Source organism: Theropithecus gelada, chromosome 1 (genome assembly GCF_003255815.1).
Source record: "Theropithecus gelada isolate Dixy chromosome 1, Tgel_1.0, whole genome shotgun sequence".
NCBI lineage: Eukaryota > Metazoa > Chordata > Mammalia > Primates > Cercopithecidae > Theropithecus > Theropithecus gelada.
In genome coordinates, this window is record NC_037668.1 from 22,492,231 (window position 1) to 22,519,857 (window position 27,627).

General features: G+C 43.5%; 1 protein-coding gene across 2 annotated transcripts in view; it reads right to left on the reverse strand.

Annotated features, from left to right (window-relative positions):
- ARHGEF11 (Rho guanine nucleotide exchange factor 11) overlaps positions 1 to 27,627 on the reverse strand; it is a 110,997-nt gene that overhangs the window by 46,863 nt on the left and 36,507 nt on the right. For both annotated transcript variants that reach the window (XM_025403090.1, XM_025403081.1), the window contains exons 2-3: positions 4,655 to 4,746; positions 2,889 to 2,987 (exon numbers count right to left, since the gene is read on the reverse strand). In XM_025403090.1, the coding sequence (XP_025258875.1) occupies positions 2,889 to 2,987; positions 4,655 to 4,746 (191 nt within the window). The remainder of the gene's footprint in view (positions 1 to 2,888; positions 2,988 to 4,654; positions 4,747 to 27,627) is intronic.

Genomic DNA, 27,627 nt, shown 5'->3' on the forward strand with positions numbered 1-27,627 from the left:
ATGGTGACTGACTGTGAGGTGCTCAAAAGAATATGCTCTTGACTTTTTCAACTTGTTATTCAACTGGAGGCTACAGTGGTTTTGACCACAATATGCTTTGTTTGTTTGTTTTGAGACAGTGTCTCACTCTGTCACCCAGGCTGGAGTGCAGCGGTGTGATTTTGGCTCACTGCAGCCTTGACCTCTCAGGCTAAGCGATCCTCCCACCTTGGCCTCCGAAGTAGCTGGGACTACAGGCATGTGCCAACACACCCGGCTAATTTTTGTATTATTTGTAGAGACAAGGTTTCACCATATTGCCCAGGCTGGTCTTGAACTCGAGCTCAGGCAATCCTCCTGGCTTGGCCTCCCAAAGTGCTGGGATTACAGGCATGTGTCACCACACCCAGCCTCATAAGATAGTTTTAAATGACTTATATTCCTAGTTTAATTTACATCCAGGAAGCACAAAAAACACTAAAGCCAAAACAAGTTAATGAGAAGCATAAAAATTACATATTGTACATTTGCCCCAATGTGATCATTAAATCTGTAAGTTGCATTCCTCTGATCAAAACAAAACTCCCACAAAGCCCATCTAAATGTTTCTACTTTAAAAAGAAAAATACAGTGATGACTACATTCCAATTTGGCTTTTCAATACTGGGACTCAAGACTACCCTCATCTAAAGTGTGCTATTTATGGAAGAGTACTTGCAAATAGCTTAAAATTCCCTCTTATACATTCATTTAGAAACTAACATTAAAGAGAACAGAGCTATCTTGCCTGAATGTATGAAACACGTGAGGTGACTTCTAGTAACTTAGTGTTTAAAAAAAAAAAACTAAACTCTTCAGAGTAAAGGAACTTGAGAAGTTCTCAGACTTCAGCAAGCATGAGAATCACTGTGGGAATTTTTTGCCAGAAAGCAATTCAGTGTTTCCGAGGTCAGCCCCAAGAAAAAGGATTTCAATCATCTTGGGCTTAGGTGATTCTAATACAGGCAGAACACAGATTATACTTCGAGAAACAGTGAATTTAAAAAACCTAATATGTATCTGGAAAAGATAACCGCTGCTTTATTACTCTTGTGACTTCAATGCCAATCCAAATGAAGTCTCTTCTACTCTCCTCCCCAACACACACACACACACATGCACGTATGCATGCACACACAACTCACACACACACAGACTCTAGAACTCATATTCTCCTTGTAAGTCATCTTTTCCTTCTTTCCTCTCTGGGTCTGACTCTGCTCAGCCTAAGAAAAGGAAGAAGGTAAAGGAGAGCTGAACCTAGACTTCACTGGAGGGGATCCCATATTTTCTGTACCAGATAGACCAGCAGAGGAAAAGTACAAGTTACTGGCAGTTCCACTAACTCTATTTCACCCTAGTCCAGGAACCCTGAGAAATAAGAGAAGCAAAGAATAAAACTATCTTTTTAGAGCTTCAGCCCAGGATATGCAAAACAAACCTCCCACTGATGTAAGTTTACTCCCAAATATAAGAAGCCATACTTATTTATATCCTTATATGATCCACATACCTCATTTTGGTCATAAATTTGAAATTCTCTTTTCATCTTTCCTGTGAACATATCCCATATCTTCCTCCAAAATCAATGCAAGTCTATTTTCCCTCCTTCTCTGCACTATCAGGAAACCTGCTCCCAATCCTTTCCTTGTGCTCTTGTCTAAGCCAAGCCTAGGATGTTCCATGTCACCAGCCCAATGCTACTTACTGCACTGAAGTTTACTTCTTTTAGGGACACTTCTTTACCCTTTAAGGGCTCTTCCACTCCCATTGCCTTTTTTTTTTTTTTTTGAGACGGAGTCTCGCTCAGTCACCCAGGCTGGAGTGCAGTGGCGCGATCTTGGCTCACTGCAAGCTCTGCCTCCCAGGTTCATGCCATTCTCCTGCCTCAGCCTCCTGAGTAGCTGGGACTACAGGCGCCTGCCACCATGCCTGGTGAATTTTTTTGTATTTTTAGTAGACACAGGGTTTCACTGTGTTAGCCAGGATGGTCTCGATCTCCTGACCTCGTGATCCACCCGTCTCGGCCTCCCATATTGCTGGGATTACAGGCGTGAGCCACCGCGCCCAGCCACCCATTGCCTTTCTGATTGTCTTCCTCAGCCTGGACCACCAACAATGGTTCCACTACCTGGCATACGCTAGAGTTTTGACTGTTCACACCCCTTCTATACACAACTGGTAACTGGATGGATTTGGCTATGATACCCACCCACTCTTCATTTCCTTCCCACCAAATTCCTATCCTGCTGATCTGCCTTTCATTTCCATCTTTCAAACTACTTCTAAAAATCCTGTTTCTTTTAAGAGGGCTTCCCAAATGATCACAAGGAAAATGGCTATGCCTCAAATCACAAACTACTCAAACTTCCAAACACCATTTCCCCTGACATCACATCCAACATATATCATTCATCTGTTTGTAATTTATTATTTAATGTTAATTGTATCAGCAAATGTGCTCTGTAATCATTTGGACCATTGTGCCTGTCTCAGGTTATAAAACTGTAGAAAGTGACCATCTGTGCACTTAGCCAGGTAATGTGGAGGTAAATATGAAGGGGGTCTTTGATTCTTCCACAGAATCTTGTGACATCTTCGATGGCAATCAGACATCTGCCTGATGATGACCTGACAGCTATTTTGCTGGTTTTTCACTTCCCAGCCAGGGAAGCAAGCACGAGGTGCAATCTCTAGAAATTCTGCCTGGGGGCTTAGCATTGAAGAGGCTTCCCCAGGCACCCATGGAGAACCAGTTCTAGAGTAATTCATTCATGCCCCACAGGAAAGCACAAGTAGAGTGGCACTGTCACATACATGGTGGCTTTGCAAGAACTGTCCACCGTGGGCAGGAGGGATGCAGCACTCACCAGGCCGCACAGACTGCACCAGAACAATGCGATCCCCACTGACTGTGAAGCCGAAGCCATGCTGGTCCTTTTGGATAATGACACAGCGTTGAACGAGACCTGGGAGGCGGAGAGAAAGGTTGAGTATGCAGTGTCATTGGAAGGTTAGTGTACACATGCCAAGACCAACCCAGGGAAGCCTCAGTGCCTTTCTCCTTCAAGAAGCCTTTTCACATTAACCAAATTCCCTAGACTATTCCTGTCTAAACACTACTGCAATGACACGCCTCCCTCGGTGGTTGGCAAAACTTGTAACTTACTTTGTATTCCAAATAAGAAACTACCCTTCTCTGAGGTGCTAAAGTGCTTGTCTCTCACATACATGTCTGTCCCTTTTGGTATGTCTGGGTGAGACTGGTCAAAGAAGGGGCAGGACCAGGTCTAGCCATCCTCCTGAAGACTAATATTATCGATAAGGAGCCTCCCAGGGTTGAAGCCCAAGTGAGCCTAGAGTTACATGTTAAGTGACATCCAATGAATGCAGCAAGTGGTATACCAATGCTTGTTGATTCTTTTTATAGAGCTGGGTAACTTATGCAGGGTGTCTTAGGAGTGGTCTCTTGCCAAATCCAGGGAAGGATACATGACAAGAAGAAAACCCTTTTATTTCGGAAATATTTTATTTTATTTCCGAAATAAAAGGGTTTTCTTCTTGTCATGTATCCTTTAAAAAAATATACAGAATTAAAAAACAAAAAGAAACAGAGGTTATGACTACCAAATGTCTCCATCCCTGTGAGTGTATACTAGGCATTGTACATGTGTATGAGTATGTGTGGTTGCATCCTGCAATGATTAAAGCATGGGTTCTAGAGTTAAAACAGAACTGGTTTCAAGTCCTGATTCTGTCCCCAATAAGCTTGCAAACTTGGACATATTTCTTAACCTCTCTGTGCCTCAGCTCCCTCATTTGCAAAATAAAGATAATAAAACCTAGTTTCTACGTTGATGTATGGAGGCAATTTATATAAAACCCATTAACACAATGCCTAGTATACATCATGTGCTCAACATAAACACTAAGTTGCTTTACATTTAGAGTATACAGATCTGTCTGTCTGAGTGTGCATCTCTGTATCCATGTGTTTTTTTTTTTTTTGAGACAGAGTCTTGCTCTGTCACCCAGGCTGGAGTGCAGTGGCATGATCTCGACTCACTGCAACCTCTGCCTCCTGGGTTCAAGCAATTCTCCTGCCTCAGCCTCCTGAGTAGCTGGGACTACAAGCATGCACCACCACACCCGGCTAATTTTTGTGTTTTTAGTAGAGATGGAGTTTCACCATGTTGGCCAGGCTGGTCTCAAACTCCTGACCTCAAGTGATCTGCTCGCCTTGGCCTCCCAAAGTGCTGGGATTATGGCATGAGCCACCACACCAGACCATGTGCTTTTTTAAAAAAAAGAGATGGAGTATCACTATGTTGCCCGGGCTGGAGTACAGTGGTTATTCATAGGTGTGATTCCACCACTGGTAAGCATGGGTATTCTGACCTGCTCCATTTCTGACCTGGGTCAGTTCACCTCTCCTTGGGCAACCCGGTAGTTCCCTGCTCCTGGGAGGTCACCATATTGATGCTGAACTTAGTACAGACACCTGACCGGCATAGCACACTAGAGCCAGAGCTCTTGGGCTCAAGCGATCCTCCCATTGGTCTCCCGAGTAGCTGGGAATACAGGCAGGTGCCACCATGCCTGGCTGTGTTTGTGTGTTAATTCCCAAGGAGGGTACCTGTTGTCTCAGAGGCATCCGAAGGCTGGCGATGGTGAGAAGGGGACTTGCGCTCAGGTGCAGAATCTCCCAGAGAAGACAGGCTACTTAACCTGGAGAAGGAGTAAGGAAAGCATGTCAATGAGCTAGGCAGGGAGGGATCAGCCTTGTAGTATATGGAGGCTCTGTCGAAAGGGGCCCTGAGTCTTGGATAATGAGAGACCAACCTACCCACCCTGTAACCCAATCTGGTAGGACATTAGTCATGTGTACACCACTGGTAACACAACCTATCTGGAATCCTGGGCTGGCAGGGCAAGCATGATCTCTTTAATACCCAGCAAGGTGTGAAGGGAAATAACCCTTCCTGGAGTCAGGCGACAAAGAGACAATAGCAAGCAGGGGATGTGCACACATATACACGCTTGTTGGGTCTTACCAGGCTGCAATGGGGCTGATGGAACAGAACGGAGCAGCAGAGAAAATGAATGCAAGAAAAAGACAGGGAAAAACCAAACAGCCAGTTAGTTGTAGGCGATGATTTGCAAAGGAAGGGGAGACTGGAGGGAAGGACGAGGTGGGTCAAACACACACAGAGGTCTGCATGAGCACAGCATGGGGCTGTAGTGGCGGCAGCAGAGACAAGCTCCCCATTTAGCTTCATCTCTTTGTCCCTCAAAGTTCCACCTCTCCATAGTGATCTCCAGGAGGGTAAATGGGCATGAGTACAAGCCCGCTGGGTAACTGGTAACTTGTACACTTTCTAGAAAACAGAGTAGAGGAATGGCCCAAGCCTCTGAAAATTCCATTTATCCTTTGGGTACCATGGGAGAACCGGAATCTGGTCTGTTTGGTGGTAGTATTCCAATCCCATATTCAGCTCCGTTCCCTCAGCCAGCCTGAGGCACCTTGCCTAATTGGAAACTATTAAAGACCCTAAACCTCCAAGTGGTACTGATCACCAAATCAAAGGATTCACTGCTGGATCTCCTCTTCAACTAGGACCCTCACAGAAATAGAAGAAATTTCAATCATTGCTGTGGCACTCCTTTTTGGAAAAGTGTACAAGTTGCCAGTTCCGAATCAACAGTTGCTGCCCCTCAGAAAGGGGCAATTCCTATCCTACCTATAGCAAATGACTAAGTAGAAGGCTACTCATGGAAGCACTGTGTGTGATGGCAAAGCACTGGAAATAATCTAAATGTTCACAATGAGTGACTGGTTAAATAAATTACAGCAATATAATGACACAGAATTCAGTCATAAAAAAGAATGAAGAGGCTCTTTATACAGGATAGAGAATGATCTCCATGATATGTTACTGAGTGAAATAAACAAAATACAGAATTATTTGGACAGTTTAAAAAAGTGAGTAAAAGAGAGAATAAAATTATGTGCTTATATATGTTTAAATATTTATTTACATATGCAAAAATATCTAAAATATCTCTGGAAGAATACAAAAGAAACAACATGATTTGTCTCTGAGGAGGGAAACTGGGTGGCTGGGGCACAGGAATGGAACTGCAGGGTTTTATTATATTCTTTGGTACTTCTAAAGTTTGAAATCATGTGAGGGTACAAGTAACTTATAAAGGAGGGGGTCTTTGTCCCCCCTCACAGTGGCACCCCTCTTACCTGGACAGGTGAGACTGCTTTTTACTGGCTGATCTTTGGATCAGAGAGAGAAGGACATCAAGGAAGAAGAGAGTGTGGGCCCAGGAGAGAGCGATGCAGGACAGGAGGAAGAAAGAGAAAGAAAAACAAAATACGACATAAACCAGACAAGACACTAGAGATGGTTGGTGCAAAGAAAAACCACAACAGAGCCAAGAGTGACCCAGAGGAGACACCTGGTCACAAGGTGAGCTTACTAACAGCCATGAGCTTACTAACATCCCCTGTCATTTTGCCGCTTAAAACCTTTTAGAACCTCCCCACCGTACTCAGGAGAACAGTCATCTGTCCTCAGCTAGGCCATTCACCACAGCATCTAACAGGAAGTATAATGCCTGATGCCCAGGGAAGTGCCCTTTGATGTTTTCCACAGCTCCCAGTATCTATCCTTTCTGCAGCTCAAATACCCAACTGAAAAAGCTGTTGTTCACTTGTCTGTAAAGCCGTACATGCAAGGTTGCAAGGTCCATGAAAGCAGAGAGGGTCTTGCTGCTGTGGTCCTCAGTGCCCGATGTAGTAGGGGCTCAGTCCTATTCTTGGTCCCTGCTCTTTACTGTCCTCCTTTCACTTGCTATGGTTTCTGGCTTCTATCTCTGCCTACACTGTTCCTTCCTCCTACATGTTCTGCCTACTTTATTCTCTATGACTGCACAGGGTTATCCACGCTGGGCTTGAACTCCTCCTCCTTCCTACCTAAAAAGAAAGCCCATCTTATCTTGGGACACCTCGGGCCTTCTTGCCTTGTTCTTGACGCCACCAGGAAGCTGGCTTCCTATGCCCATATTAAAGCCTAGAAGGTGCATTTGAACCTAAGAACCTGATATGGTTTGCATTTGAGCTGAGGCATAAGCAGTTCCACATAATCAAAGGCAAATGAACCAAAAGGTCCATGTCCCTGCTGTCAACAACTGTTAGGGGCATGGACAAAGACCATTTCAGCAGTCATCAAGAGTTTCTCTAAAATAAAACCACAGGCTAGGGCAGGTATGTGGGGGACAAGGAGATGGCAACATAAGTATACTTGCAACAACAGATGCATAAATTTTTTTTTTTTTTCTTTCCCTGAGAGCTTAAAAGAGAGAAAACTACCATTGAACTGAAGGTGGAAGAGATGCCTATGGAAGGCAGGCCTGGTGGACAGAATCAATGGATAGACTATTGTGTCAGCTGGGTTGTGCGTCCGAGTACATATTTGGGAGGAAGACCTTGGAAGGTTAAAAATCTGAGAAACAAGGAAAGGGGAGAGGAAGGTAGTTTGGCCTGAAATGGAGGCTGTCATAGATAGAAAAGACTTTAATGGTGGCCCTTCCCTTTTCCTGACGACATTCTCATCAAAATTTGACAGCAGAGCTCAGATTCTGCTCAGCCTAAACCTGGGGGTATGGAGGCGACCCTGAAGAGTGGAGAATTTCCCCCCAAATTTGTACTCTAAATGGCACCAGTGAGACAGACTTCCTGACCCAACTTCTCAGTTATCCCCTACTGCCAGTCAAAGAAACCCGTAAGTTCTTTATAATCTTTTCCCAGAGTCGCTCCTTTCTTTACATAATCATTGACAATCATCCCTTTAAGCTACATGTCTAGTGCCTCATGCCTGGATTACTGAAAAAAAAAACTCTTTTCCACTCTCCAGTCCATCCAGCACTCCACCACCACAGACTAACTTACCCAAATACTACTCCCTCAGGCCCTCTCATCAAGAACTTACTATCTACACAATCAGATGTGCCTCCAATAACCTGGTATTAAAGGACTTTCATCCTGTGGACCCAAATGTCTTTTCAAATTCATCTCTGATTACTTGCCTACTACCTACCTCTACTGGATCCTAAGTGATGCTGTACTCATTCCCATCTCTGACTTGATGGTTGCCGTCCCTTGTCATCTCTGTCCATCTCCTACTACTTTTTCAAGGTCATGATCAAATGGCATTGACTCCATGAAGCAATCCCTGACCACTGCAGCACACATTTCATTTACCCCAACATTTTATTTTGAAAAATGTCAAATTACATTAACATTGAAGAAGCAGCATGGTGAATATCTATACGGCCTTCATCTAGATTCAGCAACTACCATTTGTCACATTTGCTTTATCTTTCTATGTTTATACATTTTTTTTTCACTTGAAAATTGCAGACATCATGACACTTCACCCACATTTTAGCCTATACCCCCTAAGAGCACTGAAATTCTTCTATATAACCACAATGCCATCAGCACACCCAATGAGTCTGATACAGTATTATCTAATATACAGTACACATTCAAATTTTCCCAATTGTCTTATTAAGTTCTTTGTAGCTATTCCCCAATTGCCTCAATTCAGGAGCCAATCAAAGATATCGAATTATACTTATGTCATGTCTCTTTCAGATTAATTTAATCTAGAACCCTCCCCACTTTTCTTGGTCTTGTCTCTCATAACACTGACATTTTGCAGAGTCTAGGTGAGTTATCTTGTTGAATGGCTTACAATCTGGATTCATCTGATGCCTCCTCATGGTTAGATTCATGTTAAACAGTTTTAAGAGACTATTACATAAGTGATGTTGGACAGCTTGTCCCATTTTTGTGATGGTACGTTTGATTACTTAGGTAAAGTGGTACTCCTGAGATTTTTTCAATGGTAAGAATCTATTTTCTCATTTGAATTAATGAGAAATCTGTGGGATGATATTTTGAGACTGCATAGATACTCTGTTTTCCAACATCTCTCATCCAATAGTTTTACTCTCCATAGACGATTCTTGCCTAAAGCGCTTATTGCACTGGTGCCTGCAAAACGGCAATTTGCTAATTCTATCATTCCTTCTACATATATTAGCCGGTAAGCTTTTACAAAAAACGTCATCTCATCTCTTTTCTGGAGTAGTGCTATGAACTCACAGATCTTGTTTCCCCCTCAAAGTAATACATTATACTCTATTACCCTTAAAAAAAAAAAAAGTTTAAAATGTTCCAATTTGACCAGTGGGAGCTTCTGAAAGCCAGCTCCTGTGTCCTTTTAACATGTCACCATCTGTCTTTGATCATGTCCTTGCTTTCTGGCACAAAAAGGTCTTCCATGCTCACCTTGTACTTTCCCTATGCCAGACCGGGAATCAAACATTTCTCCAAGGACCCCTGTTCGTTTTAGCAGGAAATGCATTTAGAAACAAGATCTGGCTGCTAGGTACTCATTGCTGCTGAGCTGTCCCTCGTTCCAGGCCCTTTTAATGGACAAGAGCTAGAAAAATTTATTATAAATTTTTGAGTTCACACTGGTATCTCCAATTTGAACTCAACACAACAGGGTTCTTCATCTTCCCCATTCCATATTGTATCTTCCTTTTCTCATATTGAGAACCCCGTTCCTAAACAATACCAATATATTTACTCACTGCTCTATTCAATATGCAGACAAGATAGTTCCTGGAGTTACTACATCAATATCACTAGTAACAACAAACCTATGAAGTTCAAGGTTTTCTTGCAGTTCTTTTTGTCCTCAGACTATATCCCAGTACCATCAGTAATGTGTGTGAAAATTTCTGGGTTAATCTGTTGGGTTTTTTGTTTGTTTTATTTAGTTTTTTTAGACAGGGTTTCACTCCATCAACCAGACTGGGGTGCAGTGGCACGATTACAGCTCACTGCAACCTCTGTCTTCTGGGTTTAAGTGATCCTCCTGCCTTAGCTTCCCAAATAGTTGGGATTACAGGCAAACATCACCACGCCTGGCTAATTTTCATATTTTTTGGAGAGATGGGGTTTCGCCATGATGCCCAGGCTGGTCTTGAACTCCTGGGCTCAAGTGATTCACCTGCCTCGACCTCCCAAAGCACTGGGATCACAGGCGTGAGTCACTGTGCTCAGTCTTAATCTATTTTTATGTTATCAATTTGAGATATATTTAGGTTTCTTTTTATATTTGTACTGAATTTTAGGGTTTGCTTTCTTTCAAGCTTATTTATTTCATTTTTTGAATATATTAAACATTTACACGGTTGAAAATCAAAATGAAATTTTAAAAGTATATTCAGAAGTATACCTATTCTTTCTCCCCATTCCCCAAGTAACCATTTTCATTTGTTTTTGGTTTCCTTGCTGTGTTTCTTCTTGTAAAACTAAATAAATACCGATACATATTCTTATTTTCCTTTCTTCCTTACACAACAGGTAGTATCATCCCCTTTTGCGCTTTGTTTTTTTCACATACAATATCTGTAGAGTAACCCGCAGAACTCTTCCTCTTCTTTACAATGCGGCCCACATTGGCGCACACATTCTCCCCTCCTCCAAGGCTCCCTGTGTCAGTCCTGCCTATCTGCTGGAGGGCAGAGGTTGCAGTGTGGACTTCCCGGTACGCCTGAGTGCAGCACAAGGCACAAGCAGGTGCTTTCTAACTATGCAGCCACATGCTCCTCTCCCCAGCCTATAGGGTGGGCAACAAAGCAAGGAGATGCTTGGTGACCTTCCAGAGAGCCCACATATCCTTTTTGTTGGCCTGCGGTGTGTCTGTGTGTGAATGTGTATGTGTATGTGTGTGTATATATATATTTTAAAAGTTAGTTGCTAAGCAATAAAATACACATTTCTGACTTCTCTTGAAAGGTCAGTCAGAAGTTCTGGCATCCTCAAGCTTACGGTCTCACATAGTGACAATCAGCTGAAAATGGGTGGTGGCAGCCCTCTCCAGGTGAGCATACCTTACCTTTCCCAGTCACCACTGCCCTTAGCTTACACTGCCCACTGCTTCACTCAGACCCCTACAAAGCATACGAGTTCGAACTTAAGGTGGCCAAACAGGACTGGTTTCTGGAGTTTAAAGAAACAAAGATAAGCAAACAACATTATGTCCTTTCCATCTGTCAATGGGAGGTTCCTGGTCTCCTCACTCCTACCCCATCACAAATGTGTAAATAAGGACAAGGCCTAGAACATCCACATTCTGTGGTAATAATGAAAAAGTTCTTACTACCTACCAGGTGCTGTGCTAAGCACTTGATATAACCTTATCTAATTCAATCCTCACAAAAGTCTGCTGAAACAGGGAGTACATCCCCATTTTCCAATATGTGAACAGAGAGGTTAAATAAATGAAGTTAAGATGTGCATAAAGTTGGTGTGACTTCAACGTCTGTGCTCCTAAACAAAAAATTATATGACCTGTATATGCCACATGTAGATTTGCTTGGTCTTTATTTTCTCTTTTACATACATATATACATACATACACATTCAAGACATATACACATATATACATCACATGTGCCCACACACATATAATATATATGACATGATTAAAGATATATATAATACACATATGCTATATATGTATATAAATACATAATACACATACATAAGATAGATGGATAGAGAAAGATTAAAAAGCACACTATACACAGGCTGAGCTAGGTCTTCCTGAGTCTGGGGCAAAGTAATATTCCTGGGCCCTTCCCTAAAGACAAGAGCAGTAAACCAGGAAACAGCCACCCTACCAGGACCTTAGCTCCAGATAAAGTCCATACTTACAGAACTCTGACCTGGTCTTACTGGTTAGTTTCCCTTATCTCCCAGGGTGGAGTTTTCAGCAGGCTCCTGGCACCCTAACTTTCTATGGATTCTGCCTCCGGGTAGAATTTTCCCTCTGGTCTGAGGCTGGCAAACACACCCTCCTAGGCTTGCATATCCCTACAGTAAGGGCTATGAGGAAAGACACCTGTTTGCATACAACCTCTGGTGATCTGTAAGTATCAGTCCCTCATCTCTTAAACTAGAGGATAGACAAATGGTCTCTGGCAGTGCACCAGAAAAGGTTCACACCTCAGTTGGATCACTTCCTAGCTATCCAGCAGCATGTGAATCACTTGAGGCCCCACCCTCAGGGATCCAATTCAGCAGGTCTGTGGTGTGGAATCTACTTCACCAAGCAGCCCAAGCCATTCCTTATTCAGAGGACTGTAACTTGGAGAAACTCTTGAAACAAGTCCCTTAATATCTGAGTCTATCATCAGTCTATCATCTTTCTTATCTGCAAAATGACACATATTGATATCATCTGTTAGTCTGTCTTCTCTTTTAGACTTTAAGCCCCTGAGAACAGGGACCTTGTATCACCAGATGAGTTCCAGCACAGCCTGCTGCATAGCGAGAGTCGCTCCAAACATGTTGGCTGAAGGACCATACACATCCTTTCTTTCTTCCAGGGCTGATGTGAGGGCAAAAAGATAATATTTGTTAAGTACTTTGAAAGTGTAAAGCCCTCTACAAATGGTTTTATTGTGTTTTTTTGCTGTTTTTTTTCTTTTCCCCCAGGTGTACAGTAGGTGACCTATGCTTGAAAAATGTCAGGCGTGAGGGGAACAGAACTAGAATGAGTGAGTGAAAAATACCCCCCAGGGTGTTCAGATTCTAGGTAGGGCAGGGCCAGTAAACCTCACCTTTCTACTTTCATGAAGGTCTTAGACAAGAAGAGATTTTGGGATTTGTTTGACTATCAGAGCAGACAACTTGGCAGGCAGGTGTGTGTGAAGGGAGGCAGAAAACTGGTGTGTTGAGAAGGTTGCTTAGCTTGATTCAACACTGAATACTCAGCACACAGGCCATGTGGTATGGTTTTAAAAGCACAACTTTAGGAGTCAAAATACTGGCACAAGCTCAGGCTCAGCCCTTTCTTGGCTATGTAGTCTTAGGCAAGTCATCCAACCTCTTCAAACCTTAGTTTCCCAATAACAAATGTGGGTAATACTACCTTTCTCAAAGGGTAATTGGGAGGACCAAATCACCTTCACTGATACCTCAAAGCTATAACAGTCAAACTACAATCAATCTCCCCTCCCTTGCTCCTGATCAAATGTTTCCTCCTCAGTAAAACACTGCCGTGCAATTGCTCACGCCAGAAATCTGAGGTTATCTTTGACACCTCTCTGCAAATCCAATCAATCGACAAGTCCTACTGATATGACCTCCTAACATACCTGAAATCCATCTACTTCTCCCCCTCTCTGCCACCACGATCATTTAAGACACCATCATCTCTCACCTAGAAGAACTGGCCTCCCCACGTCTACTCTAGCCCCCACCCATTCTTACACACAGAGTGATCTTTTAAAGAGAGAAATTAGAGGATATACACTCTTCTGTGGTTTCCCATTGTCCTTGTATGAAGTTCCAAATCCTGCACATGGCTAACAGGTCCTTGGTGAGGTCTCATGCCTATTCTCAAGCCGTATCTGGTCACTCTACCTCTCAATCACTGTATCTCAACCTCAGGAGCCTTCTCTCCCACCTTGGCCTGGGGAACCCACACTCATTCCTCAGGGTTCAGCTTAAGTGTCTCTTTCTCAGACACTTCCTGTGTTGGATCTCCCTGAAATTTACCTTTGTAACGTGCCTAACTCAATAGTAACTACACTATTGTTTGGGTGCCTATTTTTCTTTCTTTCTTTCTTCTTCTTTTTTTTTTTTTTTGAGACAGGATCTCACTCTGTTGCCCAGGCTGGAGTGCAGTGGTGCAATCACGGCTCACTGCAGCCTCGACTTCCTGGGTTCAAGCTCAAGCAATCCTCCCACCTAAGCTCCCTGAGTAGTTGCCCGGCTTTTTTTTTTTTTTTTTTTTTTTTTAAATAGAGATGAGCTCTCACTATCTTGCTCAGGCTGGTCTCAAACTCCTGGGCACAAGTGATCCTCCGCCTCAGCCTCCCAACGTGCTGGGATTACAGGCATGTGCCACTGTGCCCAGCCTGTTTGGGTGCTTTTTTTAAATGTCTGCTCTTTTCCCATTTAATGATAAACTTCATGTATCTTGTTCTCTAGAGCACAGAGCAGCTCCAGAACACAGTACATAGTATTCATTAAATATGTGTTGGAAGATGAAATCAGATATAGATAACAGATCTTTAGACATCAAAATATCATAAGCCTATACTTATCACAGCAGTTGAGAGAAACATTTTTGAGTGACCTCCACAATGCATATAAATTAGGATTAAATTCATAATTTCATAGTTTTAACAAAGACTAATAAAGTAGAAGGGTGTTAGCGTTTCCATGGACTTAGGCGGGGAGTATGACTGGCAACCCTGTAAGAACTGTTTAAGCTCCTGAATTCTTCAATGCCCCAGATTGCTAGAATTGAATTCTGCACATAAGACAGTGAAGCATCAACTAGATAAGAAGCTGCATGTTAAAGTGTGTTGGTAGTTACAAAGTAGATTTGGGGAGGGGATGGCCAAAGAAGAAATCAGAGAGGAGGTGGACTTTAACCAGAGCCTTGGAGGAAGGGGAGGATTCTGACAGGTAGCTATGTTGTGGAAGGACATTCTAGGGGAGGAAGCAGAAGGCAGAGGGAGGACACACGGACTCTGGGGAGGCTGTCAATGCAATATGGGAGAAAAGGGGATGGATCTCACAACAGGGAGTGTAACAGGAGATAAAATTAAAAAGACATGGGTCTCGGTCCTGATTCTGCCACTTACTAGCTGGCTGAGCTTAGGAACCCCATTCTCTCTCTCTTTTTTTTTGAGACAAGGTCTTGCTCTGTCAGTCAGGCTATAGTGCAGTGGTGTGATCATAGTTCACTGCAAACTCCAATTCCTAGTCTTAAGTGATCCTTCCGCCTCAACCTCCCAAGTAGCTGGGATTACAGGTCTGCACCACCATACCTGGCTAGTTGAAAAAATTTTTTTGTAGAGATGGGGTCTCCCTTTGTTGCCAAGGCTGGTCTTGAACTCCTAGGCTCAAGCAATCCTCCTGCCTCAGCCTCTCAAAGTGCTGGGAATACAAGTGTAAGACACCATGCCCAGCCAGGAACCTCTCTTAAACATTTTGAGCCTTATAATTCACCTGCCCTGTCCTACCTATCTCACACAGCTGCTATGAGAATTAAGTGAGATAAAGTATGTCAAAAGGTTCTGCAAATACTAAAGTAACATATCATTGCTAGGGAGTATGATGGAGGGAAAAGACAGGTTATGGAGGGCCTTAAATGGTATCTAAGGATTATAGATTTGATTCTTTACAGATGGGGGAGCTGTTGAAGGCTTCCTCGAAGGAGTAATAGGATTAGGTTTAGCCTTTAAAAAGATAAGTCTGACTGCAGTGACTAGAGTGGCCTGGAGGAGGAAAGGCTGGAGGCTCAGAGACCAGCTGCAGCAAAGCAGATGTGCACCTGAAAGACAGCAATGCTGTGGAATGCTCTAGAAAGCACAGGTGAGAGACAGACTGCTGAGAGTGGGTTAATAGGAGCTGCCACCAGGAGCACCCTCTAGCCCTGCACTGTCTAACAGGAACCACAAGTCACGTGGGGCTAAGAGCACCAGAAATGTGGCTGGTTCAAATTGAAATACACTGTATAAAATGCACATCAGAGTTAAAGTTTTAGTTAAAAAAATATATCTCTCTCAAGAACATTTTATATTAAATAACAGTATTTTGAATATATTGGGTTACATGAACTATATCATTAAAATTAATTTCACCAGTTTTTTTTTTTTTTTTACTATGGCTACTAGAAAATGTTAAATTACACATGGTTTGCATTATCTTTTTTTGTTTTTTGTTTTTTTTTTTTTGAGACGGAGTCTTGCTCTGTGGCCCAGGCTGGAGTGCAGTGGCCGGATCTCAGCTCACTGCAAGCTCCGCCTCCTGGGTTTACGCCATTCTCCTGCCTCAGCCTCCCGAGTAGCTGGGACTACAGGTGCCCGCCACCTCGCCCGGCTAGTTTTTTGTATTTTTTTTAGTAGAGACGGGGTTTCACCGTGTTAGCCAGGATGGTCTCGATCTCCTGACCTCGTGATCCACCCGTCTCGGCCTCCCAAAGTGCTGGGATTACAGGCTTGAGCCACTGCGCCTGGCCGCATTATCTTTTTATTGGACAGCACTGGTCTGGCCTCCTTTGGCCATAGCTGCACCACACTTCCGCCTTCTCTCCAGTGGTGAGGCCTCCTTGCCCTTCAGAACAGTCCAAGAAAACTAGAAGCCTGCCCAGAGTCATCACTCCAAGAACTTCTGTCTCCCACAGCACCTGGTATATATTTCTGCCAAAGCACCTCCCACATTGTCGACCTCTCTCCTTGTTCGCTGGACTGTGAGTTCCTAAAGAGGCACACCAAGCTCATCTGTTTCCCAGGAAGGAAGCAGAGCCCGGCTCTGAGGGCACCATCTTCATCCCTTAGTAGAGAACAATCCAGCACTGCCCTAGGCAGTGTACCCTTTTCTCCACTCAGAACCCAACACACCCCATCAGCCTCGCAGGCTCTATCAGCATGGGTATCGGCACAAGCTCACACCTGACTTATCTAATCTGTCACATATTTCTCAGAAAAAGCTCAATGCCCAAGCTATGCCCAGGAATTTACATTGATACTGAGGAGTAGTGTGGTGAAGTGTGGAGTTAGAACAGGCCGGGCTCTGCCTCTGGCCATCTGTGGGACTGAGAGCAAACTATTTTCTGTGAACCTCAGTTTTCTCATCTACAAAACGGGAATACTAGCTCCCTATCCTATCAGACTGTTTTAAGAACTGGTGTAATGTAAGTACAGTATCTAGTACAATGCCTGGCATACTGCAGTACTTTAAAAATGGGTGCTATTCTTTGCTGTAAGACCCTAAGTCAGACATAAATTAGTAAGCTACTGCCAAAGCAGGCACATCTTGCCTTGAAACACAAAATAAACAAGTCTTGAGTTATCTAATACGCAACCATCTTACAGATCTCCTAAGATCTCCTAGATGATCTACTGCTGAATATTATGTTTAGCCCATATTTATTTGCTTTTGTCACAGAGTCCTCCATCAAACTTATGTTCAATGAAAAGAATAGCATCTCACGACATCAAGAGGAAGCCAGGAGACCTAGATATTGGTGCTAATTCTGCCATTTACTAGCTGTGCAACTCCAGACAACATAAAGCAACTTTCAGGAAGATCCAAGATCTGGTTGTTAGGAGTAGAAGTCGGGGGTGGGGAGCAAAGCCACAGAGAGGGAAATCATAGAGGCTGCCCCAGCAGGAGGGAGGGGGCAGGCCCTTCTGACAAGAGGGCAGGACTGACAGCTGACAGCCTAGACATCTGGGTTCTAGACCCACTCTGCCCTTATCTTTTTATATATTCTTGAAAAGGGAGAAGAAAATTACGTATAGTAAGCATGTGTTATAGGCATTCATTTAATCCTGACAATCTAGTGAGATAACCGTGTTATTTTCCTTTACGGATAAGGAAAATGAGCTTCAGATCAGTTACATAAGTCACCCCAGGCCATACAGCTATTAAATGGTAGAGCCAGGACACAAGTTCAAATGTGCCTGATACCAAAGTCCCAGCTTTCTCTCTCTGTGCCTTGGCCCTATTATTTCCACGACGAGGGAGCTGAGCTAGGTCATCTCACATCCCTTCTTAATTCTGCTAGATTCTTTGTCCCTCATAATAATTCTTCAGCATATCAGGTCTTTGCACCCAGGCAGAACTACATCCCTAGCCTGGAAAGGAAAGATTCTCTCTAAAGAATAAAGGGAGGGCAGGCCACGGCCAAATGCATTTCAACTGGAAAAGAAACAACAGACACCATCACCAACCATGATCTAGAAGCAATTCTGTGTCTGCATTCGTGATATCTACAAGATGAATAAGTATATCTTCATTTGAGTTTCCTGGTTTTCAATGAAGGGCAAAGGAGACGAGCAGAACCTAGAACCTACAAGACAAAGAACAGGCGTCTGTCACAGGAACTTGCCAGGGTCGACGGGAAAGGCCTCCATCTGTAGAATGAGGGTTCCTCCTCGCCACGTCATGGCCACTGTGTGGCACTGGGCAAGCCACACCACTTCTCAGTCTCAGCTTTCCTAACAGTAAGATGGGAAGACCAAGCCTTGTAGTTTTTGCAGGGCACTGTGATAATTAAATTATTTGTCATCCTAAAACCACTCTACAAGAGTATCTTTTTTTAAATTTTTTCGAGACAGAGTCATACTGTCACACAGGCTGGAGTGTAGTGGTGCGATTTCAGCTCACTGCAACCTCTGCCTCCCCGGTTCAAGTGATTCTTGTGCCTCAGCCTCCTGAGTGGCTGAAATTATAGTGTGTGTCACTATGCCAGGCTAATTTTTGTAGTTTTAGTAAAGATGGGGTTTTGCCATGTTGGCCAGGCTGGTCTCAAACTCCTGACCTCACATGAGCCACCTGCCTCGGCCTCCCAAAGTTGCTGGGATTATAGGTGTGATCCACCGTTCCCGGCCCTACAGGCATATCTTGTTTTACCTAATGTTTTCCTGAAAAGATAAGTAAATATGTTCTGAAGTAAATCATCCTGAAAGTGATAATACCTTAAATATAAATTCTCAAAAGACTGGGTTTTCTTCAAAGAAGGCATACTTTATACCTTGTATAAACAGAATTGTTACTTGAGTTGATTTTTGATTATTGGCACAACTAAAGGACCAACCATAAAACAGGTACCCAGGATAATGGCCAATCCAAGAAGTCTTCATTTTGCTTTTTAAAAATGTGTCATTTGGCCCAGAAGATTCACCTTTCTAATTTACTTTCTTAAGGTAGATTTTAAATTAGCTCCCTTTCCCTGAGTTCATACCAAAATTGATAGGAAAGTCCTGGGTGGCAGAGGAAAGTTAGTGTTTGGCTTTAAAACCACTGAGGTTAAACCATCAAATGGGTAATTCGTGGAAGTAATGGAAGTTGACGGTGTGAGGTCTGCTTGTCTTTGCAATCCCCTTCCTACCATGGGGAGGCTGTATACAATCTGTTCTTCAGCTGAGGTAACTGCAGGTAGATGCAAATTGAGTCATGGCAACCTAAGCTCCCAACTGTAATGGGGGGCAGAAGCGGGAGGGGAGCCAGAGCTTCACAGGCTGAGTCCATAACCTCCACATTCTTGGCTGGTGACTTCAGGAAGCCCTGCCAGAAGTAGAAGAAAGAAGGGCGGGCAGGCAGGGGAGGTTATTCTCCACCCCGCAACAGGTCCCCCTGGAAATTCCTGTTCTACCCTTCTAAAACCTGTCCGGAAGCTCCCCTCCTTTAGGAAGCCTTCCTCAATGAACTCTCGAATGATGACCACTTCTATTCTTTGCATCCCTGGCCCTTAAGCACCTCACTACATCCCTAGCCTGGAAAGGAAAGATTCTCTCTAAAGAATAAAGGGAGGGCAGGCCACGGCCAAATGCATTTCAACTGGAAAAGAAACAACAGACACCATCACCAACCATGATCTAGAAGCAATTCTGCGTCTGCATTCGTGATATCTACAAGATGAATAAGTATATCTTCATTTGAGTTTCCTGGTTTTCAATGAAGGGCAAAGGAGACGAGCAGAACCTAGAACCTACAAGACAAAGAACAGGCGTCTGTCACAGGAACTTGCCAGGGTCGACGGGAAAGGCCTCCATCTGTGGAATGAGGGTTCCTCCTCGCCACGTCATGGCCACTGTGTGGCACTGGGCAAGCCACACCACTTCTCAGTCTCAGCTTTCCTAACAGTAAGATGGGAACACCAAGCCTTGCACTTTTTGCAGGGCACTGTGATAATTAAATTATTTGTCATCTTAAAACCACTCTACAAGAGTATCTTTTTAAAAAATTTTTTGAGACAGAGTCACACTCTGTCACACAAGCTGGAGTGCAGTGGTGTGATCTCAGCTCACTGTAACCTCTGCCTCCCCGGTTCAAGTGATTCTTGTGCTATCATCACAGATCCCTGCCTGTGTACTGCTTTTAAAAGAAACTCACATATTCTACTATGTGATCTGTTTAATAAAATACCTGTTCTGAAGGACAGACTTACATCTTCTATTTTTTGTTTTTTTAGCACCAACTCTCCAACAACCTGAAATGGGTCTCTCAACCCATAGACTGAGCTCTACAAAGTATACCTGATATACATAGTTGGCTAGGATGCTGACAGAAGGCCAGCCAGAGAAAATCAGAGCCAAGTTTTCCAGTAGCCAGATCCCTGCAGCTCTCGACACTGTTTCATCACCCAGGATCCACTCTGGAGCTCTCTGTTGCTTACCCCATCCCCTCACATTGACTAATGGGCCTGGGACCACTAGAACATTAGCCACTGTGTTTATGACAAAGACAACCCCAAGCAACAAACTCAACATGTAGCTGCCTGATAGGAGGTACAATAGGCAGGCCACAAACCAAAAGAATGCTCCATTGACTCTGGCTATGCAGGCACTTTGCAGGTCTAGATCATACAAACGGAGGGTGCCCTCTCCACTGGGGGAGATCCCAGACCATTCTGTGGGAGGAAAAGTGGTTTTTAGAGCAGCGGCTCCTACCACTTCCAGCAAGTGTTGCTGTCTCTTACACTCTTTCCCACTGAATTACAACTTTGATATTGAGGGGCTTGCACAACAGCTACAGGGGTGTTAGGAAGACAAAAATTATTGGCACTGAGATATGGGCTTATAATTCCCTCTGTAGGTTTACAAAAATGGTAGACATTTGTCCTAGAGCACTTAATTTGACTCACTTTACTATCACGCAGCACAGTTTAAATAAAGTATCCTAAAGGTCTGAAGATTTGGATTATAGTCTTAGTTCTAGGCCTTATATTTCTCCTAAGCAAAAAGTGTGGTTGCATGTGCCTGCGTGGGATTGGGGAGCAGGGCGGTGAAATCATGGGAGAGGGGATGAGATGAATGAACCAAGTGGTCCCTGCAGTTCCTTTCCAGGACCTGGACACATATGATTATTCTATCCAGGCACAAATCACATGATAATGAAGCTTTATTACATCAACAATGGACCACCTCGAACAGGGCAATAATAGCATTTCAACTGGGAAACTGCTAGTTCACAAAACACAATCTCCAGGAAATGAACCTGGACTGGCCAGGAGAGAAACAACGGCGACTAAGCAATCAATTTGGATATTATTCTCCATCGAGTGAGGCACACAGGATACACTCAACGGAAATCTGTTGAATGCTGAATGTCCAACCTTGAAATTCTAAATCCTCCCAAACTCTAGTGCTCCAAACAGCCCAACCTTGCCCTTCAGCCCACTTTTCTAGGGCTGAATTCAAGGATTACTGTCTCTAGTAAATTTTCTAACTAGTCCAACTTACCCAGTGATCCTTTCAGTAACTAAGTCATTTTGAGTCCTGCATTTTGAGTCCATACGATGCTATTTCGCACTTGTTATCAAATCGTTTCATCCATATTGTTCATATCTCACTCCAACTAGATGATACACTCACTCCTCATGAGCAGAAATCCTATCACATATACTTTGTTGACAGAGCCCGCAATAACGAACACAGTGCTAAGCATATACTCTTAGTAAATCCTTGTGACTGACTGATAAATGGGAACTCACGATGATGATAATAATAAGAGCTAGCAAATTCTTAAAGCACTTACTGAGACAAGAATGTAGGCTCCTGAGTTCCCCTCCCAGATGTAAATGCTGGCCCTGACATTTATTAGATGTGTGACTTTAGGCAAGTTACTTAATCTCTTGCCTCAGACTACTCATCCAAAAATGGGGATAATAATAGAGAGAATTCATGAGAATGTTAGGATTCTATTTCATGAGAATGTTAGGAATAAATTATTTAAAACATGCAAAAACCACTCAGGCCAGGGCCTGGTACTCAGTAAGAACTCCTTATTGATTGATTGTTGATTATTCATATTAGCCATTCTTATTTATTACATTTAATCCTCACAACAACCTCATGAGTTGGCATTATTAATGTTGCCATTTTACAGATAAGAAAATGGGCTACAGAAAGGCTGAGCCACTTGCTTGATTTCATGCATCCAGCAAGTGAGATGAAGCTGGCATATGAACCCAAGCAGTTTATCTTCAGAGCTTTTACTCTGCTAATGCTTTGCACTCTGTCTAGAGAGAGTCCTCACCATCCATTTGACTTTGCCATAGATCCATCTTTAACTTATGCCAGTGTTCTAAAACCTCAGATCACAAATTTAGGAGGGTAGAGACTGGGGCTGCTTATTTTGAGTCTATACTATGCCACTTATTTGAATTCCCCTCATTCAAATTCAGATTCTGTTAACATACACTAAGCATCTGCTGAGTAGCAGGTGTTGTGCCAGATAGTATCTCACTTACCCCTCAGAACAACTATAAAAATATGTTTCATGAATGGAAAACAGGTTCAGAGAAGATAAAGGACTTGCCTGAGGTCCCAGGATTGGTGAGACCTAGAGCTAGGACTTGAACTCAGATTCTCTGACGCCAAATCCAACAGCCAGCCTCACTAAGCCAGTCTGGCTCTGAGTGTTTCCTGACACAAGCGAGTAAAATGCAGTGCAGACAACTATTTATATGTCTGCTGGCCAAATGCACAGGCTTTAGAATTCTAATGTTGACACTCACTGAGGCCATGACCTCAGGTAACATATTTAACCTCTTCACCCCACGTTCCCTTAGCTATAGCAGAAGCAACTATTACAAGATTAAATGGTAACTATTAAGAGATTAAATGGTAGAATTCATTAAAGCGTTTAGCACACGGCACACATTAAGTGCTTAAATATGTTAGCTATTATTATTATCACCACCATGGGAGAAGGGGGACTTAAGTTGCTCCTTTGTATTGGTCTAGCATTTCTCCACCTATGACTTAAGGGACATCCTTGTTAGAAAATACAGATATTCAAATCAAATTACTGATGGAGAAACTAATGTCTAAAGAGATTAAATAACTTGTCCTAGGTTAGGGACACAGTTGACATTCTAACTTTAAGCATACAACTCTTTACCAGGTCCTGCTATGCTGCCTCTCTGAACTTTTCAAAAATGTCTAGCATTTCAGAGCATACAACCTCTCATTCAGTTCCAGAGGAAGGCCTTATATTCCTAACACTATCCTAATTGCTCCTTTTGAGCTTTAGGGATTCTCTGCTCCCCAACCAAAAATGGGGGCTGGGCAAGTTGCTCCAAGTGGAAAATTCAACTCCATCCCAGGCGGAAACCCCAAATCTCTGCTGTGCCAGCAGATTTCCAGGACGTGCTGGCTCCCAGAAACCACAATTACAGGCAAGCTCAAGGCAGGGAGTAATTAGGCCCATACCATCAGCTCAGCAGTCTCCTGGCCTCTCCCTCCAGGGCTGACTCCATCTCTCTACTTCTCCCATCCCCCTCACCAAAACTCCCATCTGAACCACTGCACAGCCGAGACAGATGCAATGGGAATTTCCATCCTTTCTCTCTTCCAGCCCCCATTCCATTTCCAGGAAACTGAAGACGGGTGGGGTGAGGGAGGAAAGAAGCCATCTCATGGATACAAGTAATGCTGAATGGCACTAAGAGCTGAAAAAAACGTTCACAGAAACAGAAACATTCTTGGGGCCCCTCCCCTCGGTTCCCTCCTTTACATCCCACAAAGATGACATCAGGAAGGAATTCCCTGGGTGAGACCCCCCAAATGTAAAAATACAAGGGATCTTGTGAAATAGGAAACAACTTCAATCTTTCCAGAAAGGAAGAGCCTTGGCTGGAGACAGGATGTGGAAACGATGACATCCAGAAGGCCAAAGTAATCTAGGACTCTAACTCTTACCCCCAAGATCATAGAGGGGTCCTGCAGAAAATCTACCCCTCCCACAGCTCCTTCTAATCTTGGCTAACAGGAAAGAATGCCAGGCCTTGCCTTCGTTTCTAAATATGCTGCTCTTCTATCCTGAAATGTAGGGCTGATGTTCCCATTATTTCAAACTCCAGCACACTCACACTTTGTATAGTACTTCCTTCTTCCTTCCTGTGTTACTGCCCGTTGCTTGGGCAGTGGATTTGCTCAGCTTAGTTTGATGACTGCCTTATACCCACCATTAAAAAAAGAATGTTGTCCCTTACAGCTCCCAGTGGTCTCAGGGCTGGCTGCATCCCCCCAACCCGCACCATGTTGACCACCTTCAGTGGGTCTGGGTTCCCTGGAGTCACCTCTAGGGACTTTCAGGAGGTGAAGTTAATGTTGGATAGTGCAAAAGATGGATGGAGGGGCATCTCAAATAGGAAGTGGACTTCAACATCCTAAAGGTCTTTTGAACAGCGATGGCTCCGAGGTCAGAACTGAAGGCTGTCAAGGCAGTTTCTCAAGGCCATTCAGAGCCCCCAGAATTCTCATTGACAGAGTAGACTGAGAAATGTTCCCAAACAGTCTGGTACTCACCCAATTCCATCAAAACCTAACTTAAAATGCATTAATCCCATGAAGCTTTCCTTGATTCGGCCTCTCCTAACTTCAGTCCTCACAAATTTATTCTTAGTCTCTTACAACAAAATCAAAGTGAAAAAGTCAACACAAACCCATTCAAACCATTTATTTCAAGTTGTATTTCACACATTCAGCATGACCAAAACTATGAACTTTCCCTGAAGTTCATTCTAAAGAGACCTGATGTCTATATTAAAGGGCACTTGTTTTAACACTCTTTTTCTAGGTATTCTTAGATCAATATACTTCTACATCCCTGGTTTCCCCAACTAAGCTGTAAATTCCTTGAAAGAAAAGAGTATGTCTCCCATTTTTGAAATTTTGCATTCTCCTCTGCTGGCCAGTGCGATGAAAAACATGTTTTTGCATGGGCATGTGTGTATATGTACCTACACATAAAAATTCACTATAAAATATAGGATTCTACACAAAGCATTGTTTAATACACTTGTGTGGCAAATCAGTTGACAACTGATGGCAGCCAGGACATCACAAATCTATTATTTTTTTTTTTTTGGTAGAGATAGGGTCTTGCTATACTGCCCAGGCTAGTCTTGAACTTCCTGGCCCTTCAAGTGATCCTCCCTGCCTTGGACTCCCAAAGCACTAGGATTATAGACATGAGCTACTGCACCTGGCCCACAAATCACAAATCACAAATCACAAATCTAAAAGACCAGACAGCCAAAGAAAAACTGGAGCTATCCAAGATGGAATCACACAACCACATGGGCTAAGAATCCGAGGGCCAGTTTAATTAGATGACTGCCAAGATTCCTTCCAATCCTGAAGCTGACTGATTTGAAGACAGAGTGGGACTGTGAGAGGGAGTGAGAGACCTAGGATGTATCCCACCAAAAGCACCGTAATCATAGAGTAGAAATGGGTAGAATCTAGTTTCTCTCTTTCCTGGGCTTAGAACAAAAGGGTTCTGAGGAAAGGAAGAGAATTGCTCCCTGATCCTGTCTGCCCTCTGGTGCAGAAGACAGCTCTGGCCTGGGACTCAATGCTCTGGTTCTTGGTAACAGCATGGAAAGTCAGGCAGATCTGGCTTTCTAGACACTTGGATAGGGCTCAGGTCAGAAAGGCAGTGAGAAGATAGCAGAGACTGAGAAAAATTTCACCATCTGCTGGCACCTCCTTCCCTGGATCACACTGAACCTTTAATGATTTGACTGGTATGTGATGCCATCCCCATAATACACTAAGTGTAATGTGCCAGGAGCCTGAGCCAGAGGATGAAGGGCCCCAGTGAAGTACCCTGAGAACTGCAGCATGAGCTCTGTGCCACGGGCCTAGTGAGGGGCCGCTCCTGCAGGGCCAGGCTGCCTAAGGTCGGTAGCCCTTTCTAATTGACTTGTGTCAGAATCTCTCCCCTCAAGGGTTCTGCATGCTCAGGCAGCACAGAGTTAGGGGGAGGCGGCAGAGGTACCAGGGCATAACTGACTGGGGAAATGAAGAGAACTCCTCACCTGTGTCACACCTGTTCTCCACATACATTTCAGGGTACAAGGGAATGACAGGATGGAAAGGAGGAGAAAAAAACCAGAAGAGTTAGAGATGGAATAAATACAGACATGAGATGAAAAAACAAAGAAGTGGAGGGAAATGTGGAAGTTACAAAAGAAAGGGAAGAGCAAGAGAATGATAGAATAAAATGGTTGGGGATAGATGGTTATGTGGAAAGATGTGGAAAAAGGAAAGAAAAACCAGCAAAAGAGAGTAAGAAGCATTGAAAAGGGGAGAAAGGGGCATCAAAGTATTTAAACATCAGATTGTCTCAGGGGCTGGTACAGATTCTAAGCCAGCCAGACTTCCCAGACTCAGGCAGTACTGGCAGCAGGGGCGTTCGATGGAACTTCTTATTACAGTCCTTGGGTTGAGATTTATAAAAGGGCTGTGAAATCATTAATTAGTATAGAGTGTCTGGCACAAAACAGAATGGCAGGGTTGCGGCGGGGGGAGGAGTATGTGCACACAGAAGTGAGCTGTCAGCATCTGGGAGCAAGAACCAGGCTACCGCAGGATTTTAGGTTAAGGCGCTTTCCCTAGCAGGGTCTCGGTTTCCAATCTGGCACACAGAATTCAACACTCTCTCTCCCTTCTCGACACAAATACCACCTAAGGTGATCTTCTCTCTGACTGCCTTATCTAAAATTGCAATCCCACATTCCTGATACTTTCCATTCTGTCTCTGTAACCACTATTACTCAACACACAGTAATATCTAACAAATAATTTTCTTATTTAATTTGTTTAGAATGAAAGCTCCAAGAAAGCAAAGGTGTTTTTTGTTTGTTTGTTTGTGTCTCTTTTGATCTCTGTTACAGTTCCAACGCTTACAACAGTTCCTGGAACACAGCAGATGCTCCAAAAATGCTTATTAAATAAAAGAATAAGCCTAACCCTATTTAAACCTAGCCCTATTCAGTTCTCAGTTGCCCAAGAAAATGTAGGGGGAAACATTTCATATAACTCAAACTAGAAAATGATACAAATCTACTTCTCACAGAATTATAAATGATAAAAGCAGGAAAGAATCTCAACACTCGCATTTCACAGACAAGGAAACTGAGGACCACAGCCTTTGTTATGGACAGAATGTTTATGTACCCCAAAATTCCTATGTTGAAGCTCTACCCTCCAATGTGATGGCATTTGGAGATGGGGCCTTTGGAGGGTAATTAGGGTTAGGCTAAGTCATGAGTAGGGCTCTCACGATGGGATTGGTGCCCTTCTAAGAAGAGACATCAGGAAGCTTACACGTGCGCACACACACAGACACACACACACACAAAAGGCTATGTGAGCACACAGTGAGAAGGCAGCTGTCTACCAGCCAGGAAGAGGGCCCTTACCAGACTGTGACCATGCTGGCACCTTGATCTTGGATTTCTAGCCTCCAGAACTACCAGAAATAAATGTCTGCTGTTTAAGCCACCCAGTCTATGGTGACCGAAGCTGACTAAACCAGCCTTTAATTGGATGTCCCCCAAGTGGCAGAGTGAGAATTAGAACCCAGGGCTCCTATCCCAGGAGGCCGGTGACTTTTCTATTACACAAGGCCTTGGAATGTGTTTATGTATCAATGTAGGGGTGTTGGCCATTCTGGAAATAACAACACTAGAA